Source organism: Haliaeetus albicilla, chromosome 1 (assembly GCF_947461875.1).
Source record: "Haliaeetus albicilla chromosome 1, bHalAlb1.1, whole genome shotgun sequence".
Classification (NCBI taxonomy): Eukaryota; Metazoa; Chordata; class Aves; order Accipitriformes; family Accipitridae; genus Haliaeetus; species Haliaeetus albicilla.
The window spans coordinates 44113406-44132232 of NC_091483.1; the positions used below are offsets into that span (position 1 = coordinate 44113406).

Genomic DNA, 18827 nt, shown 5'->3' on the forward strand with positions numbered 1-18827 from the left:
ACGTGGCCGGGAAAACGACTCTACTGCTATACATTAAAATATAATTTTACATTTTTCTCCCCAGTACTTTGGGCAACGCAGGGGCTCGTTCCTGCTTTGAACGGCCCTCACGGTTAGCAAATGAACGGCTCCGAGAAGCGGGCGCGCCGAGCCCCATTGTTTCCCTAATACATTACTGCTGTTCCCAGAGCCCCGCTCCCGGCTCCAGCCGTACGTAGCCCCCGGGCTCGCAGACCCCTGCGCCCTCCCCAGGGGGGCCCGCAGGACCCGGCCCGCTCCGCGCCGGGGCCCGGCCGACCCGGCGGCTGCAGCCTGAGGGCCAGGGGCTCCCCCCGCTCCCCCCGGGGAGAGGTGCCGGGGGGACAGCCTCAGCCCTGCAGAAGAGCCGTCACCGGTCAGGGGGCTCCCGTAAAGCCCAGCGGTGGGATTTACTGGGATTTTTTTCGGTTCGGGTTTGTTTCACGGGGTGATTTTTTTTTTTCTCCCTTTACTTTTACTTCCTTTTATTTTCCTACGCTTCACCCCCCACCCCCACCCTCCCGAGCCCTGGGGTTGGTGGCTGTGGTGGGAAGCCGAGCTCACAGCATACCGTTTGCACTGATTCAGAAAGGAAATGTTCCTTTTCCTTTCGAGATTACAGATAGACACAGCGGAGCGTTGCGGTATCTTAGAGGGTTTATTTTATTGTATTCTGCTGGAACAAAGAAGTGGAAACGTATTTTTTTATTTATTTTTAGGCGAGGCTTTTTTTTTTTTCCCCTCCTGGCAAGCGTATTTTACCCCGAGAATTTAATCCTTCATACAAATAGTCTAACATTATCTCTTTCCTCTGGAGACGAGATCAACTGCTTTCTCATCCACCCCCCTTTCCTGGTAGCAGCACTGATTGTAACGTACAGCTGGACAAGTGTCAGCCGTCCAAGACTTTGCGAACAGCCGGCGGAGGCTCAAGTTGTATTTATTCAATTATTATTTTTTTTCTCCTCGGGGGAAAAAAAAAAAAAAGAAAACCCACCAAAAACCAAACCAGTGGTACGAAGCGTACAAAATCATAAAGTAAAAAGTTTGTGAAAGTAAGCGTGGCAAACGCAGTCTTGGGTCCCGCTGAGCCGGGGCTACCATGCTGGCTGTCGAGCGTTACCGTCAGCCAGCCCCAGCTCTCAATTAGAGGCGATTCATTAGGATTTAATAGCAGGTGCAAAGCCATCTCCTCGCCAGCAGCACTGCCGTTTGGGTAGGGAATCGTCTCGTTTTACTGCAGCCTCCAGCTCTCCCGCCTGGTTGTAAACCTGACTACCACTTTGGATAGCGGGGTGTCAGCGCGCCGGCGATTGCCCGCGCGTAAGCGTTGCACTTTGCTTGGCTAATTTCTCCCTGCCAAGACATAAGGTGGAAATCTGCCTGGCTCGATATTTATTTTGGAAGACAGAGCTGTGAGCGAATGCGCCGGCAGAAATCGGGCTGAGATAAAGCAAGCGCTGGGCCGGGGGCTGGGCGGGAGCGGAGGCGGGGGGGGGGGGAGCACCGCCCGCGGAATGCACCCCTTTTGCTTTCTCAAAATCCCAAACAGACAAATAAACAAACAACTTCGGCGGCAAACTCCAGAAGAGCCGGAGCCTCCGGGGGCTCAAAATCGAGATGTGCCGAGGAGCCCCGGGGGCGGGAGCCCCGCGTCCCGCCGCACCCGCATCCCAGCTGGCGGCCGCGGCCCGGGCTGGAGCTTGGAAAGCGCCGCCGTGATTACACCCAAGTGGAGAGCAGGATGGCTCCTAGCCGTCTGATCTGACGTCAACATGTCTCTAGCTCCTCGCTGCAAGATAGAGGGAGCAGAGCCGGGGGAGGGAGGGCTCTAATCATTCCCAGATGTCTCTAATAGCAGATATAAAGACTTATATAGTGTCTGAGAATAAATTTGTAATCAATGCTCTACAATCGGATCATCAAAGCAACGACATTTCTAGAGGAAAACCGGGGGGGGGGGAGCTGGGCAAGAGGGAGACACACACCACGCTGGTTTGGAAGGGGGAGAGGGGGGCACAGGGATTCCCAGAGAGGTGTTGGCCCCGCGCATTTCCCGGCTTTGCTAGAATTTATGTGAATATATAATTCAGATAACAACTCTGCTTTAATCTCCATTGTACGGGACGAGCTGAAACAGCTGAACAGTAATTGGCCAATTAGAAATAGAAAAGATCGGAGCTCGTTTGTGAAGGCACATATTTCATGGCCCGCAAAAAAAAAAAAATAATCCCAAATTAAAAATATATAAAACATTGATAAGCCCCTTGTTACAGCAGAGGGGATTATGTTTGCAGGCGTGCGGAATGCGTTTCCTTCCCATCGCTACTTGGAGGTTTCTCCTGCGCGCATTTGTGAGTCGCCGGGCGAGTACGTGTGAAAAAGGAGGATTAAGGTTAGGTTTCCAAGCGCAAAAGGAGGATATTTTGCTTAGACGTTTTATTATTAACCTCCTCCCGCCCCCCGCCCACCTTTCAAGCTCACGTTGTCTCCATGGCATCCCCTGGCCGTGTTTATATGCTTAGAGTTGCCCGTGGACGTCTCGGCGCTTGTTCTAGGAGTGTCTGCGGCTTGGCCGGAGAGGCCCCGTTACACCTCTTTGACAAGGATAGCAAATTAGCACTAATTATTGCAATAATCTTTTGGCGCGGAGAAGAGCTCCTGGGAAGGAAGGGGTGAAAAAAGCGCACAACACAAAGCAAAACGAAGAAAAAAAGCCCCACCACCGTTCATCTGCCCGGCCTGCAGGAATGCAGGCATGCCATGCGCGTCCGATAGCAACGAGGGCACGCAACACAAGCCCAAAAGTAGGGGCAAGGCTGGGGGTCCCGCACGTTGCAGGGAGCCCCCCAAAACCCAGTGCCGCCAGCGGCCGCCTGGCGCTCGCTGCCGGCGGCGGGCCAGCGGGCCGGCCCCTCGCTGCCTCCCCGCTCCCCCAAAACCCGACCAACTCTAAAAAACCGGGCTGCTTTTTTGCCTAAACCGGGGACCTCGGGGGACCTGCGGGGAGAGCGGCCGCGCTGTTTTCGGGCGTGGGGCCGGGCTCCCATGCCGGGGAGCCTTCCTGGGAGGGCAGGGGAAGCGGGACACTCACCACCCGGGGGAGGTTTGCTGCTGTGTCTCTTCGAGGGGAAGAAAAAAAAAATATCAAAATGTTATTTTCTCTTGAGGCAGAGCGAAGGCTCTCACTCCCCCAGCCATGAAAAGAGGCGACTGGCTAAAATCCGAGGAAATTGGCTCCATAAGCCCGTCTGCGGGGACAGGGGTTTCAAGGACCCGGCTGCGCTGCACCGGCCCCCCGTCCCTCCTCTCTTTCTTCCTTCCCCCCACCCGCACAGCGCAGAGAAATGCTGCCGAGGGGGGCAGGCTACCATCCCTCTTCCTAAGTGCCTTTTACCTCTGAAAAAGCTCCCCCAAAGGCTTTGGCCCCCAGGAATTAACGGGCAGGCCGCCGGGGCGGCGATGCCCCCAGGTGCGGGCAGGGTGCGGGCGCAGCCCTCCGCTGTTATCAGGCCCGGGCTCCACTGGCGGAGAGCTGGGGCCAGAGCACTGACATCCCCATCTACCATCAATTTACCTTCTGCTTCCCCATTTAGCTTTTAACGTCAAAACCTACATTTTTGTCGGCTCCGGCCTGTCTAGGGCTCTTGTGATTTAGCTGCGGGAATGACTGCTCCTGAGAAAATGGCAACATCCTCATTAGCGAGCAATTAAAAGAGATCCTCCTTAGCGGATCCAGAGGAGCTCCCGGTTCTGAGAAATAAACGTTTCAAAAATGGAAAATTATTGATGGGGAAATTTCGGAGAGGGGATTCTCCAGGCGGCGGGGGGGGGGCGGCGGGAGGCTCCGCGCCGCGGTGGGGCGTGGGGTGCGGAGCCTCCCGCCGCCTCCCCCCGCCCCGCCACGCATCCCCCGGGGGAGCTGCAGCCCGGCGACTCGGTCAAAGAAAGACACAGCATCTGCAGGGAGGCTGCCCGGGACGTGCTGCACTGCAGCCCTCGCAGCCACCCCCCCCCCCCCCCGCCTTTTTTTTTTTGCTTGCCGTGAAAAAAAAAAAAGTACGGGCAAGCAGAGGGAGTGCGAGATGCTCCAGTTTATCAGCTGGGCAACTAACAGGCAAGGAAAAGCAAACAAGGCGGGGGGGGAGATTCTTCTCTCCAAGTGTTATAAACAAAGGCAAGTGTCTGTAAACACAGACCCACGCCGGAGCGCAGAGCCGGGCTGCCTGACCCGACGGGAGGGAGGGCACATCACTTTTGTCTGGTTGTTGTAACCCCGCAACCTCCCCACTGTCAGCAGGGGCGGCGAAACGGCGCAGGGGCTCCCTTATCTTTTTATGGGCAATTGCACATCTACCTACGCTCCGTGCCGGGTCTCCTCGGGAGCCACTTCCTTAGGCGCGGCGGCAGGGGAAGGCAGGCAGGTAATGCGGCCCTGGACCTGGAGAGAGAGCCAGCTTGGTTTAAGTTGAGATGATTTAAGTAAGGGTTTAAAATACGAACCCGAATTCTATTATGGAAAAGGTGGGAAACCTTGCGCTTCCCCGGGAATTGCCAAAAACACCTAGAGCGGACTCTTTATGTAAAAAGCTTTAACTTTTTTCCTCGCCTGCCTACGGTACAGAGGGATGCCACGCATTTCCCAGCCCTGAATGTCTGCAGTTCGCCCCAGCACCGGGGAGCAGAAAAGCCACCCGCCTGGCACCGGGACCCTTGTAAAGGAGCCGGCAGACGAGGCGAGAGATAACTGCGCAGTTACAAGGGAAGAGAGATCATGCTGGGGGAGCAGATGAACGTCCTAAAAGAGAGCCAGAGCACGGGCTGCTGCAGCCTGCAGTCAGAAAAAAAGGTTACAGAAAATAACGCTCGCCGTGGCGGACTGGAAACGTGCAACCCAGGAGAGTTTTGGGAACCGCAAAGTTAATATTAAGTTCACCGTAGCTCATTGTAAATCTTACATATCCCTGCCCCCCCGCAAATCCCTCGCCTTGTTCGCTCTTTCTTCCCTGACGTAAAATTACCTGCTACATAATCACTCCGAGCACAGCCCTCCGGCCTCCCTCGCCTGCCCCCGGCACCCCTCCGGGGAAGCCGCCCCCGCGGGGCCGCCCCCGCCGCCCGGCCCCGCTCCGGGCTCGGCTCTCGCCAGCGCCTGGCACCGCCGCCGCCCGGGCTCCGGCGGCACGAAAACCGCGCACCCCTGCCAGGCCCGAGCCGCCCGGGGTTCGCAGCCTTGTCCGCTTCCCGCTAGCAGGAGGTCTCCTGCATGGAGAACACCACCACAAGGAATTCCTGTTCGGCTGAACTGCCGGTTTCTGTTCAACACTCACGGGGCTGGCGAGATCCCTCCCTCCCTCTACCCCTCCTTTCGCTCGGTCACTTGTTTAAAAATAAACTTAGGAGCCATCTTTATAATTTAGTTTACTTCCGAATATTTTAAATATTATGAAAAAAAGCCATAAACAACGCTGTTATTCAAAACATTTTGAGGTATAAAACATAAAAAGATTTGGGTTTTCTTTTTTTCCTTTTTCTTTTTTTTTTTTGTTTTGTAAAAAACACACACAGTGGTTTATTGAGTACTTACAACGTTTACACCTTCAATATTAATTAGATTCCACTTTTTCCCTTACGGACGGAAGTGCACATAACCGATAACTGTTGAAAACATCTTCAAATACTGAACGACCACAACAAAATTACAACACTAAATACCGAGTCAACCGAAACATTGGTGCAACTGCTTCTGTTGAAATATAACTTTATAATCCCATGAATATTTATATCCAAAAGGCCAAGTATTAAAGATACACTTCACATACACACTAATGCCAGGGAGGGATTTTTTTTCTTTTTTTTTTTTTTTCCCTTTTCTATGGTTCTGTTTTCCCCGTGTGTTTTATACAGAGCAAGTAACATTCACGAAACTATTAGAGACATTACCCCTTACCAAGCTGGAGTTTCCTCTTCATATATGGAATGCTTTTTCCCTCTCCTTCAAATATCCACATTTTGGGGGGGGTGGGGGAAGAAATTGCACATAAATAAACCGGACGATTCCAAATACAAAGAGTCCTCAGAGGAGAGCTCACTACCGAGACTGAGAGGACGGCTCCTCCAGTCCTGCCGTGCTCACTGCTTGAGCTCCAAAGCCCAGACATGCTGCGGCCAGCCAGTCCTCCCTTTGGTTTTCTTATCGTTGCTGCTAACTGTGCTTTTCAAGATTTCGTTCTGGGGAGACAGGATGCGACGGAAGAGAAAGAGAGAGAGAGAGAAAAGGAAGGGGGAGAGGAGAAAAAAAGGTTAGAGATATTCCTCCCCGTTCCAGGCCGCCTCTGCCCTGCCCCGAGAGGGAAACCTACGAGGAGACACGGGCTCCCGGCGAGGCCTGCCGGGACAAAGTGGGCCGGCCTCCGCGGGGTCTCGCCGCGGACGAAGCCTCCGCCATCCCCGGCGGAGGCCGAGCCCCGCTCCGCGCCAGCGCGGCCGCCTTGCCGGGGCCGGACCCCGGCGCTCAGAGGCACGGGGAGCGGGGCTGGGGGCTGAGCGGCGCCAACCCTCTGCGGGGAGATGGGCATTACGGTAAGGGCCGCGCTAAAGCATCCCCTCCCGGGCTCCACAGGCGCGTACCGGGGCAAAACATCGGGCCTGCGGCCACCGAAATCTGCGAGAGTATCTACGGCCCGGGCGTGCCGCGGGGCCTACGCGAAGCGGGGCTTGCGCCGCCTCGTCAAAGCCGAGCCTCCCCCCCGTTAAAAGCGGGAAGAGCTCCAGCGCAGAGCGCCCGGGCAGGGCAGGGCAGGGCAGGGCAGGGCAGCGCAGCCCCGCGCTGCGAACCTCGGGCTTGCGAGGGTTTACAGCCGGGCTGGGCTTAGCAGGTAGTCGCGCCTCTAGCCTTTTATTTAAGCGAGCGGAGGCTTGTCTCCGGCGGGATCGCGGTCTGGGATCCGGGACAAGCCGTAGCCCGGGCACGGCCCCCTCCGGGGGTCCCTGGGGCGGCGGCGTTTCCCCCGCCGCTGCCCGCGGCCGCCGGGCCGCAGCCGGGCGCTCTGCGAGAGCCTTCGGGCGCCGACGGCCGCCCGCGGCCGGGCCCTGCCCCGCTCTCGGCCCGCAGGGACGGCCGGGGACGGGCGCGACCGAGGTGTCCCCCCGGTCATCGCCCGGCGAGCCGACCCAGCCGAGCGCCGTGTGCGCGGGCATGGGGCGCCGGCGGGCGGCCGAGCAGCCTCCTCTCCGCCGCCCCCCCGCCCCGTCCCGTCCCGTCCCGCCCCGTCGCGTCCCGGAGCACTGACCAGCTCTTTCTTCCTCTTCTCCTCCTTCACGTCTGTCTTCTTGATCTCTGCCTTGAAGGCCTCCGCCTCCCCGTTCTGGTCGTCCTTGGCCAGCAGGTCCATGAGGTAGGCGATGTAGCTGGTGGCCAGGCGGAGGGTTTTGATCTTGGAGAGCTTGGTGTCGGCGGGCACGTTGGGGATGCACTCCCGCAGCTCCGCGAAGGCGCTGTTGATGCTCTGAGTCCTGCGCCGCTCCTTGCGGTTCGCCGTGCCCCTGCGCTTCACCGGCCGGGGCCCCCCGAGCCCGGGCGGGCCGTTCCCGGGCGGCACCCCCCCGTAATGGGAGTGGTCCATGCCCGGCGCCCCGTTGGCGTACTCGGGGCTGTAGGACAGAGCCATGCTGTAGTCGGGGGGGGACATCTCCGGGTGGCTGCTGATGAGCCAGCCGTGGAAGTAGGGGTTCTCCTCGTGGCCGCAGCGGGTGGCGGCGGCGGCGGCGGCGGCGGCGGCGGCGGCGAAAGGGTAGCCCTCATGGTGCACCACCGGGTGGTGGGGGAAGCCGCCCACTAGACTCATCCCCGCTCCCTAGCGGACCCCACCCCGCCCCCCCGGGCCCCAAAACAAAGGTTTCCCCTCCCCGCCCGCCCCCCACCCCCCGCCGCACCGGCGGGAGATGCTGCCCGCCGCTCACCCCTCAGCACTGCCCCGCTGCCCGCTGCCTCTCCATAGGGCGCTGCTGCAGAGTCCCCGCGGGTGCCCGAGCGATCCCCCCTCCCCAGGCGCCGCCGCCGCCGCTCATGCGTTGTGCCTCCACCTCCTCCTCCTCCTCCTCCTCCTCCTCCTCGCCCGGGGCCGGGTCTTCGAGGAAGCGCGCACAGAAAAAAAAAAAAAAAAAAAAAGGCTATGGAGAGAAGTCGACCAAAACAAAATGGCTTGGCTTCCTAGCCCGGGATCTTCCTCGCCTCTTGCTTCCCTCCGCTCTCGCCAAGTCCGCCGCGGCCCGGCCGGCTGGTACTTACACGCGGCCCCCCTCCATGCGCCCCCGGCTCGGCTCGGCTCGGGGCGGGCGGGCGGGCGGCGCTCCCCTCTGCCCTGCGCGGCGGCGGCGGCGGCGGCGGCGGCGGCGGCGGCGGCGGGGGCCGTCAGTGCCGGGCGGGCGCAAGCATCCCTGCCCGCCGCGCCGCGGGGGTCAGCGCCCCAGCGCTCCTCTGGGGCATCCGCGCCGCTCGGCCGGGCGCGGCGGCGGCGGGCGGCGGCGGCGGGGCTCGGCGCGGCGCGGGGCACTGGCAGGGCTCCCCGGCACGATCTCCATGTACAGCTACATGTTTAGGGCCGCTCGGGTTAATATATGTCGTCAGAAGGGGCGGCCGCCAATGGCTGGCGGCGGGGGCGGGGCCCGCCGCCCTCCGCAATAAAACTTTTTGATGTTCGCCCTGCTAATTGCCGAGCTCCTCTTTTAGGATTGGCTGCCCCTCCGCATCCATAATGTAATTAAAACAAGGGGGGAAAAATTATCATGGAGGCAGAGGTTAATGCAAGTGTTCAGCAGATGCCTTACTGTAAAATCTGCGTTAAAAAAAACCAAAACCAAACAAAACCAAAAAACCAAACCCAAACAACCAACAACCGACAATCAAAAAACCAACAAACTCATTAAAACTTAAATATCGGATAATCCCCAACCAGGTACAGTATGGATCCGGGGAACTTCTCGGCAAAAATCTGTGCGAGAGCTCGATGCGCGCCCAGGTCGCTTTTGCCAAGCGCTTGGTGCCGGTCCGGTAGGGGAACAAACAAAACCGGCTTCGGGGGGCACTTTATCGATTGCCCGGTTGTGACAGGCGTGCCCCAGCAGCGCTCCGGCTTATATTTTTTACTGCTGGTTAATATCCACCAAGGGCTCAGTAGCTCCCGTGAGGAGGGAGACGAAGTTACTCCGCCTTGTCTGTCACCCGGCTTGCGGTCCGAGTTAGCGAAGGCTGGCTCCGGCTTCGCGGCTGCCGGCTTAACCGAGGCAGCGGAGAGCTCGGGGTTCGGCCAGGCACGGTATTTTCTTCCGGAAAGAATTGCTCTGAGACACTAACAGTAAACCCGACTCTCACTGATTCTTTTCCAGCTTGCTGCCTGCCTACGCCTACCTCGGCCAGTGCTCGCCCGAATGACTTGCGCTCCTGAAATCAGTTTCATGCGTGTTTAACTGGTCGGATCGGTAAGTAACCGAATATTTTTTACAGCATGTTCAGAGCTTATTTTCTAGCTTTTACTAACAAATATATAAATATTTCGCCGCATTCCTGCTTCTGCAATAAAAAAGACCAGCATCTGCGGAAAGCAGGTTTAGTTATCGAAAGGGAATAGTTAAATGTCTGTTTAACGGCCAGGCCAGGAGGAAATCTCCCGGAGCTATTTAGGTGTCTTGCTTTGGTAAGCTTGAAGACGTTACAAAAGGAAAATGGATCTCAAGCTGTAATTCATGGATAACTTGGAGGCGAGGCGAATTGTTGTCATCTTCAGATGGAGCCGAGCATTACTAAATAGCTGCGAAATATCAAATACCCACCCTTATGTGTGTTGGCTGACGGCTAGGCTGATTCGGCGTATATTACAAAGCAATCCTACAATATAGGCAGTGTGGAAAACTGTGTCAACAGGAGCTGAGAGGTCATAAATTAAAGAAAGAGAAAGATAGAGATGGAGGAGTCTGCGAAAGGAGGCAGCCAGAACCGCAAGTCCGGTATCTGCAGCAGCTCAGTGCCCTCTCCGGCCCCACTGCAGAGGCGGTGGGGATGCCTTGGGGGGAAGCGCTGGGGGGCGGTGGGGGTGGGAGTGGGGGGGGAAAGAGGGCGAAAAAGCTTCTCTGTGGGGAACCCACTCGGCGCCTGGGGAGAGGAGCCGAGCCGAGCCCGAGCGGTGCCGGCGCGAAGGGGGGCTGCCGGTGGCTCGTCCTCGGCGGTGCCGCCGGGACACGGGGGGCATTGGGGAGGCTTTGCGGGTGGGTCTGCGGGCTCTCGGCGGGGAAAGCTCTGCGGGGAGGGGACAGTCTCCGCCGACGAGGGCGCCCGCCGAGGAGCAGCCCGCGGCGGTACCGGGGAGCTGGCCTCGGCGGGGAAATGCCGAAAGGGAAGCCGGGCGCCGGCCCCGCGGTTCGGCGGGACGGGGAGCGCAGAGCTGGACCCGGCGGGGGACGTGCACAGAGCACAGAAACGCAGACGTACATTTATAGAAGTACATACACATATGCGTGTGCGTCTGGGTGTAAACTGAGTACGAAAGTGAAAAACTAGTCCAGATGTAGAACTGATGTATATACACGTACGTCTTATACGTACACCCACATGCTTGTAACTGACTGATGGATACCTGCATCTGGAGATGCAGGCGCACACACGTGTATATTGTATTATCCTAAGGACATACGGTGCGGATTTTTAAATCTAGGAAAGGCCGTGGGCACACAGTGCAGGCAGAGCCCCGGAGGGGCCGGGCAGCGTTCCCCTGCCGCTCGGGATGCCCTGGCTGCAGGGCGCAGCCGGGAAATCCACCCAGCTTCTGCGGCGGTTCTCCAGTCTTATTTCGCTGCGATGTTTTCCTTACTGCGAAGAAGAAGCGGGCATTGTCAAGGCCAGAACGGTACACTGGCTTGCAAACAGGGTCGTGTTTCTTTGCGCTCTCCTTATTTGTGTAGGAGCTTTCCAATATACTGCAGGCTGGACTGCAACTGTGACAGTCTCTGGGGCAAGCCACTACGGTCACTCCGATAACATCTCCAATGATGAAGGAAACGGAAAACATGAGGCAGAGAAAAAGTAATAAAAGACACGGGAGATACCGGTCAGAACACCAGTCTCCAAAGCTAGCATCCTTATTGCTTAATTAACTTTGCAGAAAGAGGGTCTCTAGATAAAGCACCCAGCAGGATCTTCTATATGTATTTTTCCCTCCTATCCCCCAGCAGTTGTTTATGCGTTTTATAAAGCGAGTTTTAGAGCAAATGCAGCTCTTGTGTCCTCCCTCAGCTTTCAACTACTCAGGCTGCCCGAGCCGGGGTTACAGCCTTTTCTGTTTGATCAGCGCATTGGAAACTGCTGCAGCCCAAAGTACCTTTCCCAAGACTAGGCTTCGAGTCCGCTAAAAAGCACCAGCGTTTTGCAGAGCTTCCATTCAGTGATTTGATTAGATTTTATTTTTTCACGCACAAATCATTCGCTTATTAAAAAAAAAAGAAAAAAAGAAAAAACCTCTAGCCTTATGTCACTTATTTCCCTGCCAAAATGGTTGCATGTTAGGCGGCGATTTAGCTGGGCTCTGCTGCCAGACAGGACTTTCCTAGTTCGCTGCAATTAAGAAATTTTGGTGGCGACTCTGCCGAGGCTGGTTTTCCCTCCCCCCCCCCCCCCCCCCAACCCGCCGCCCCCGCTCTTTTTTTTTTTTTAATTTGATTTTTTTTGGGGGGGTAGGGGGCTGTATCGTTGCTTTTGCCCCGCGGTCGTTGCCTCTCCAGCACGACAGCCCTCCGCGGCGCTGAGCGGGAGGAAGGGGCTGCCCTCGCCGCCGGTGGGTGCCCCGCGGCTCCCGGGGAGCGGGAGGCAGGAGCCCCGGGAGAGGGGCGGCGGCGGGGGGCGGCGGGCAGGGCGCCCGCTCAGCGGGTCCGGCCCCGGTCGCGCCGCCGGGGCCACCCGGCTGCCCTGGCCCGGCGCTCGGCCGCCACCGGGCCGCTTATCGCCGGGTCCCTTCTGTCCTCCGGGCCAAGGGTAGGGTGGGATGGGGGATAACAAAACAATAGAGCTGTGCTCCCACCCCCCTCCCGTCCCCAGCCCAGGCTCGCGTGAATTAGGCTAAACTGCAAATTAAGCTAATTTTTCCGAGCCGGTGGAAACCGCATGGAAACGGGGAAGAGGTGCCGACGCTGGGTGGTCGGAAACGCACATCTGCTGGGGACCGTCGGGCTGGCTGGCTGCGAGAGCTGCAGGCACTCCGGGCCGGGCCTTTTAATGAGCAGGCCAGGGGCATGAGAGCGCCTGGCCGGTGCCTGAGCAGCGAGCGTCTCACTCGTTTGCTCCCCTTCTTTTCCAGGAGCCTCCGATACCGGCGGGGCGATTCTGGGGGTCGCCAAGCCGGCCGGCGCAGGGCAGGGCAGGCGGCGGCGGGCGCCGCGCCGGAGCTGCGGTGCCCGCTACCGGAGCCCGGCAGCGCCCGCGTCCTCCCTCCTGCCTTCTAGTTTCCATTAAAGCAAACAGCCCGACCGCAAAAGGAGCCCACGGGCACCCCTCGCAGCTGAGGCTCAGCCCTGGCCGGGCGGTCCCCTCGACGGCTTCCCTCCCCGGCAGCTCCGAAAGTCCCGGGGGTGCGGGGCCGGGGGCTGCAGGCTGCCTCCCCGTCCTCCTCCCGCCCGGCTGCCTACCACATCGCTCAACCGCCCGGTGCACGGCTTGAAAAGTCGAGACGCGTTTGAATTTATAGAGTGCGTGATGTCATTGACCCGGGACCAAACGTAGCAGAAAAGGGGTATCGCTCTCGGACGGATTCGGGGACGCCGAAGCAGCCCGTGTCCCAGGGACGCGACGCAGCCTGTCCCGAGGCCATCGCTGAGGAGTTCACAGAAGAACGTAAACCCGCAAGAAAACGGATTTTTGTGGATAGGCGCCGGAGAAATATCATTTGAAGGTCAACCTGTCAGCGCGGGTTAATGAAAAGGACTTGTGCCTAATGGGCCTGCTTATACCCTCCGTTACGCTCACACAACCTGGGCTTCAACGCCCAGGGCAGAGGGCAGAATCGGGCCCAGCAGGCCCGAATTAATTGCTGCCGTTGGAGGTGGAGGAACCCTGGTTTACGTTACTATTATCGGTAATGAACGCCCACATATTTCAGGCATGATAATCTCGCAGCCGTTGTGTATACAAAAAGAAAAAAAAAAAAAAAGAGCAGGGACGAGGAAAACCCGAGACACTGACCATTTTGTAAGTCGCAATGATTGGCGGTAAGCGCGGGACCCTACGCGTTTTACCACTGCATGTGTAAGCAATTATTCGAGGACTGCTTATATTTGTGACCGAGGATCCAGAGTTGCATTTAGACCCTAGGCAGGAATCACAGAAAGAAAAGAAAAACACAAGGAACGCCAATCAAGACCCCTTCTCTGTCAGAAGAACAATCATAAAGACCTTATAAAAATCTGCAGTGAAGGCACAGCGTGTCTCTGTTTATTGGGTTTGTCACATATGTATCCTATATGTACACACGTATCAACACGCACAAGGACGTACACAGACACGCACACGTTTTTGTCACGTAATGTTGTTTGCATTCCTGGGAAGGAGCATCTTAAGCCGCTCTTGGGCTCGGCGCTGATGAAATTGCTCGCCAGTCTAATTGCCTTCATGAATAAATATTCTGTCGTCCAGCATCTGAGGTTCAGGCGTTGGAGGAAGCAGAGGTTAGGCTGGCATCGTTTGGGGTTTAGGCTGACAAAAATCAACACTTCTATCGCCATTCTTCATGGAAAGTCTCCATTTAACGAGGCTGGGGTTTAAGCAGCGTTCACAGATCAAAGGTAACCTCGCCTGGCTTAAAAAAAAAAAAAAATCCCTCTGGAGCAGTGACAATTAACTGCAATTTCGCCCTGACTGCACGCCCCCAAATGTCGGTGTCGTCCTGCCGGTGCCCCCCCGCGCCGTGTACCTGCCGCACCGCACCCCGCTCCCGCTTGCCCGGGACCGGCTGAAGCACCGGGGCTCGTCTTAAACCTCAGCAGCTGACTCCTGCAAATGTCGGCTGCACACTTGTTAGAAGCATCAGCCCGTACCTCAATTCCTGTATGCGTATCTCGGTGTAATTGATCTGGCTGAGTGAGGTCTTTTTGGTAATTTGGATACACCAAGTCTCCAGTTAATGACATATAATCAGCCTTTAGGTCACTTGGTCATTCTCTTATTACAAACCCCTCCTGCTCTCTCTGATCTCCTTTCAAACTAAATTTCACACAAACAAATAAAGCAAGGCAGGGACAAGTCCTTAAAATACAAGCGAGGAATATTGGAGAATTGCTCGTGGGGAACTATAAACATTTTTGAAAGAAAAACCGAAAAGATAGGAAAGAAGGTCTTATCGAGACAGAGAGCATTGTGTACAAAATACGAGGGGAAAAACGGTCTGGCTTCTGTTAAAAATGACATAAAATTAAAATAAAAATAATTACAAACAGAAATGGCATAACGTAAACAGAAGGGAGGAGGCTTTACTAGAAATGCGCGGCCGTACTGTAATTTGTCCTTACAGATGATACAACCGGTCCGTGGATACGCAAAATGTTTATTTGCTTTGCTTTAGCCGGCCAAAAAAAAAAAAAAAAAAAAAAGCAAACCAACAACAAACCAAAAAAACCCCAACAAGACCAAAAAAACCCCAACTGTCATTACTCTTCTTTTCAGGAAAGTAACTGAAGAAGCCGAAAAATGGAGAACCGAGCGTCATGTACCTCCTCATACCTGCAGGGAAACGGAACCGTGGCCAAAACGTCGGGTGCAAATGCGACAACAAAAAAATAAATATTTTACATCACGGCACAGAACATATTTTACTAAGTTAACACTTTGTGTTTCTGCTTTTCATTTTTTCTTCCCTCGAGGAAGAGGGGATGCTCCCTTTTTATTAGATATTCTCCAAAAGATTATTTTGATCTCCGTCCAGGTGTGTATATCTGTATCTATACATACATAGACACACGTATACGACAGAAAGGCGGACGATGATGTGTGTGCAGGAGCTGGTGCGGTGGCCGGGAGAGGAGCGGGCAGACATGCCCTAGGTGAGAGCCGAGGGCCCTGCGGGCTGCAGGCAAAAGAGCGAAAGCGAGCCCCGGTTTTCGGAACTAAAGTTGATTCCTAAAATCGAGAGCCGGGAGATTTCAATACCGTTCAAGTGTCAGCGCTTCGAGGAAGAGTCCTGAAAGAGGACCGCAGCCCACACTCCCTTACACAGGCATTAGCACCTTTCAGAATGGTATCAACATGCGTTTTACCAAAGCTCTCCTTTGTATTTCATACGGGATTCAGACAGGCGCTAATTGAGCACGTAAGCCTACGGGAGGTTGCGGGAACGAGTGCCAGGGCAGGCTCACACAGCCGGGGACCAGGGAGCAATGAATACACGGACGAGAGTGTCACAAGGCCCCAGCGCAGGGCACACTGATGGGACACATCTCGTTCAGGGCACATTGATGGGACACATCTTGTTCGCTACATTCCCGGTCTTTTCGGCATTTCTAAGGGCTCCCCCTCCCTCCTTTTTTTTTTCCGCCCGCCCTTGAGCTGCTGGGTCGAAGCATTAGCCCGTAGCCACCCGACGAGCCGACTCAGTAAATCAAGGGGCGGCGGGGGGGCAGAGCCCGACGCCGCAGTCCTGCCGGGGCGCACGCCCGGGGGCACCGGCCGCCCCCGCCGGCAGAGGCCGAGGATGCTCAGCCCTGCCCCGGCACTGCCCTCGGCGGGGCCCGCCGCCGCCCCTCCCGCTGGCCGGGGGTCGAAATGCTAAAGGCCGAGGGGGAGGAGGCGGGCTGGCCCCCGCTAGCCCCCGCTGCCCGCCGCGACTCCCGGGGGGCGGGCGGCCCCGGTGCCCCCCGGCGGCCCCGGCGGCGCCCTGCGGGCGGTGCCGCGCCCGGGAGGAGCCCCGCAGGGCTGGGGGCGGCTGGAAAGGGTTAAGCGCTTCCCCTCCCTCCTCCTCCTCCTCCTCCTCCTCCTCCTCCTCCTCCTCCGCCCGGAGCCCCCTGAATGCCACTGCTTTCCTCTAGAGGTCTCATTAGGGAAACCCTAACTGCTATTTTCAACGTTTCCTCAATCAAGCGCCTTTAAATAGAGCTCCACAAACAAATTGGCGGCAAAAAGCGCAGATCTTGTCACGGGCGAGGCCCATCCAATATTTCACCCTTGTTTGCTTTGTAATTACGGCCCGGCTGGTGGTTACCTGCCCGCTGGGGCGAGCCCTCCTTGCCCCCTTTGCCCCCCTTGCCCCCCCGCCTCTCCCTCGCCAGCACCTTTCCCGGGGCCGGGGAGGTGAGCGGGACCGCCCGGAGGAGCCACTTAGCAAGTGGTCTTCGGGAGAAAAAGAACAAAAAATCCAAATCAAAAGCAGAATCTCCCCCTGCAAACGCTGCCGCCTGAGGTTTTTGCAGCGCTGCTCCGAAGCCACGAGCTTTCCAGCACAAGAGAGTTCCCCCAAGCCCCCCCCGCTTCCTAAAGCCGGGGTCAGGGCTCAGCAGGCGTCCCGTCCCGCCTGTCCCCACGCAGGGCTCCCGGAGCGGTTGGTCTGCTTCGCGGGCGTCGCTCCCCCTCTCTCCGTTAAACCACTCTTACGATTTGTTATATTTTCCACAGCTGCTTGTTCTTGTTTTGACTATTGCACAAAGCCGCTTTAAATCTTCGGCAGGAAGAATAAAAGTTAAAACTGCTTGGAGGGGTTCCTGCAGGCTTGCGGGCTGGTGCGGGTCCATCTCGGTCCCTGCGTAACGACCCCTCTGCACACGTCAGGTCTCGATAAGCCTCGTCACTGCGGCTCGGGGCAGCAATCCGCTCGCTACTATCAACAAAAATAGGAGCTAATTCAATTACGTCTGAAAGCCGGGGTGTAACGGAGGGAAACTCTGGCGTTTATGAACTAAGCTGCTATATTTGCTTTGCTATAAACCGACGAGAATATTTTATGGTGGAGGGGAACAGTACAGCGCAAAAGGGAAATATGACAATAAATCTCTTTTTATGGATTTTCTCTAGCAGCAAAACACAAGGATTCAACGGTTTTACGACTCGCCTATTTTGCAGGTACATCGAAAGATACCTACATAGAAAAGAATACCCCGTATCCCACCTTCCAGCCCCCTCCGATCGGGGAGACCCCATTCTGTCCCCCTCAGTTCAAGGACGGAACTCCCCGTGACCTCCACGGGAGCAGCACTGGCACAAGAGCCCGCCTCTGACCACTGCAGGGATACGCTTCGAGTATTTATGGTGCCACTGGCACTACCCTTTCATAGTTTACTGATACGCAAAAGTTTAAGTCAGAAGTAACACTCCACCATCCATCTCACAATGTGCACATTAGGCTATTTTCTTTCTAGTTACTCCAAAACTATTAACGTTTCAGATCGTTTATCCATCCGTGGAGACAAATTACAGCTGTAGTTTTACAGGGACAGTTTTTCAGAGAGATTCGCATGCTAAAATAAGGGTAGGTACTTCAGGGGGAGGATTTCAAAGTGGCAAAGGGTCTAACGCTCCTTGAAATAACTGCAGGTTCAGCATATAAATATCTCTGAGGATTTAAATCCTGGATACTTTTGGAAACCAAAATACACAGGTCTCTGCATCTCGATACCTTTAAAAATCCGCCTCATGGAAAAAGTATTTTTTCGGAGTCACGTTCCGCTGTAAAACAGCATTTATACATCCTCAAACTGTTTTATTCAGTGCAAGCATGTTTGCAATCTAAGGTGCTAGGCGTGTTTTGTTATCTGTCTCCATACCTTCTTTTGGTTCTTTCTTATTCTCAAGTCCTGACATTGCTTACCCTGAGCACCCAAATCCGGGTTTAGGTCACCTAGAGAGCGGGGAATAGCTGGTAGGTCCGGTGGTTTGCTGCTGGGCTGCAGTGATTTGGAAGCGCAGAGCTTGAAACAATTGCTTCACATATAATCTCACAGTGCAGTGCTTTTCCTATCTCAGCACACACACATGCACGCAGCATGGCTCTTTAAGTGACTGGTCACTGGGAAGTCTAGCAGCTGTGAAAGCAGAGGTAGCGTATGCAGTTAAACGTATTCTTTCAAAAATAAGTCCTTTTAGTTAATTTTTTTCTCATATATAGCTGAATGAAAGTCACGCTGCCTTTTTCCTGTGCTTTTTTTGAATAGAACAGGCAAGTGAATTCAGGGCCCCGATTTTTTTAAGAAAGGCTGTGGAATGATCAGTTCAGACATGTCAATCCTAATCACGTGTGGAACACCACCTACAAAATATATCCATGGGAAAAAGAAAGATCACAAAAACTCACAGGCACAGACCTCATCGGTACAAGTTGTGGTACGTAAGCCAACTGCTCATGACAGTGGCACCTATTTGGATGAATTCAAATTTTGCATGCGCCTACTGTTAATGGTAACAATTTGTACATGCTCGAGCTAGCTCATATACCATTACCAGGCTTGCATAGGAAGGCAGAGCACGGTGCAGGCTAATTTTACTGTTGCTCACAGAGCAAAGCAGCCTGAGCTGAGCTCTATGCTATCGCACTAAAGCACTGCAAGCACTGTTTTACAGCCACTTCAAGGACGGCTGCACTAGACTGCAGTCTGCAGTACAGAGTAGTGGGAAAAGTGAGTACTTTATATACACACACCTTTGCTTACCTGGAGGCCAGGGGCTCTGCCCTGCATACCCTGGAGCCCGTGACTCCATTCGTGTACTACTCATACAGATATGTCCTAGCTTGTAAAAACAGTACATGCCCATTTTGTATGATATGTGCATGCACACATCTGGGCTGCAT

General features: G+C 55.7%; 1 protein-coding gene and 2 long non-coding RNA genes across 4 annotated transcripts; 1 reads left to right on the top strand and 2 right to left on the bottom strand.

Moving 5' to 3' along the window:
- Window positions 1–2106: 2106 nt before the first annotated feature.
- Window positions 2107–5008, bottom strand: LOC138686081 (uncharacterized). 2 transcript variants are annotated; one of them, XR_011325401.1, is made up of 4 exons: window positions 4380–5008; window positions 3019–3771; window positions 2490–2615; window positions 2107–2360 (listed from the first exon to the last, which is right to left on the bottom strand). It is a non-coding gene; the product is annotated as an uncharacterized lncRNA (long non-coding RNA). The 2 variants fall into 2 exon arrangements; XR_011325402.1 differs by having other exon boundaries at window positions 4376–5008.
- A 414-nt stretch (window positions 5009–5422) lies between these two features.
- Window positions 5423–7897, bottom strand: HAND2 (heart and neural crest derivatives expressed 2). Its single transcript, XM_069787115.1, has 2 exons — window positions 7311–7897; window positions 5423–6249 (listed from the first exon to the last, which is right to left on the bottom strand). Exons 1-2 carry the CDS (start codon window positions 7863–7865, stop codon window positions 6151–6153), a joined length of 654 nt encoding a protein of 217 aa, XP_069643216.1. The 5' UTR covers window positions 7866–7897; the 3' UTR covers window positions 5423–6150.
- A 242-nt stretch (window positions 7898–8139) lies between these two features.
- Window positions 8140–18565, top strand: LOC138686080 (uncharacterized). Its single transcript, XR_011325400.1, has 4 exons — window positions 8140–8975; window positions 9406–9498; window positions 14720–15096; window positions 17105–18565. It is a non-coding gene; the product is annotated as an uncharacterized lncRNA (long non-coding RNA).
- The last annotated feature ends 262 nt before the right edge of the window (window positions 18566–18827 follow it).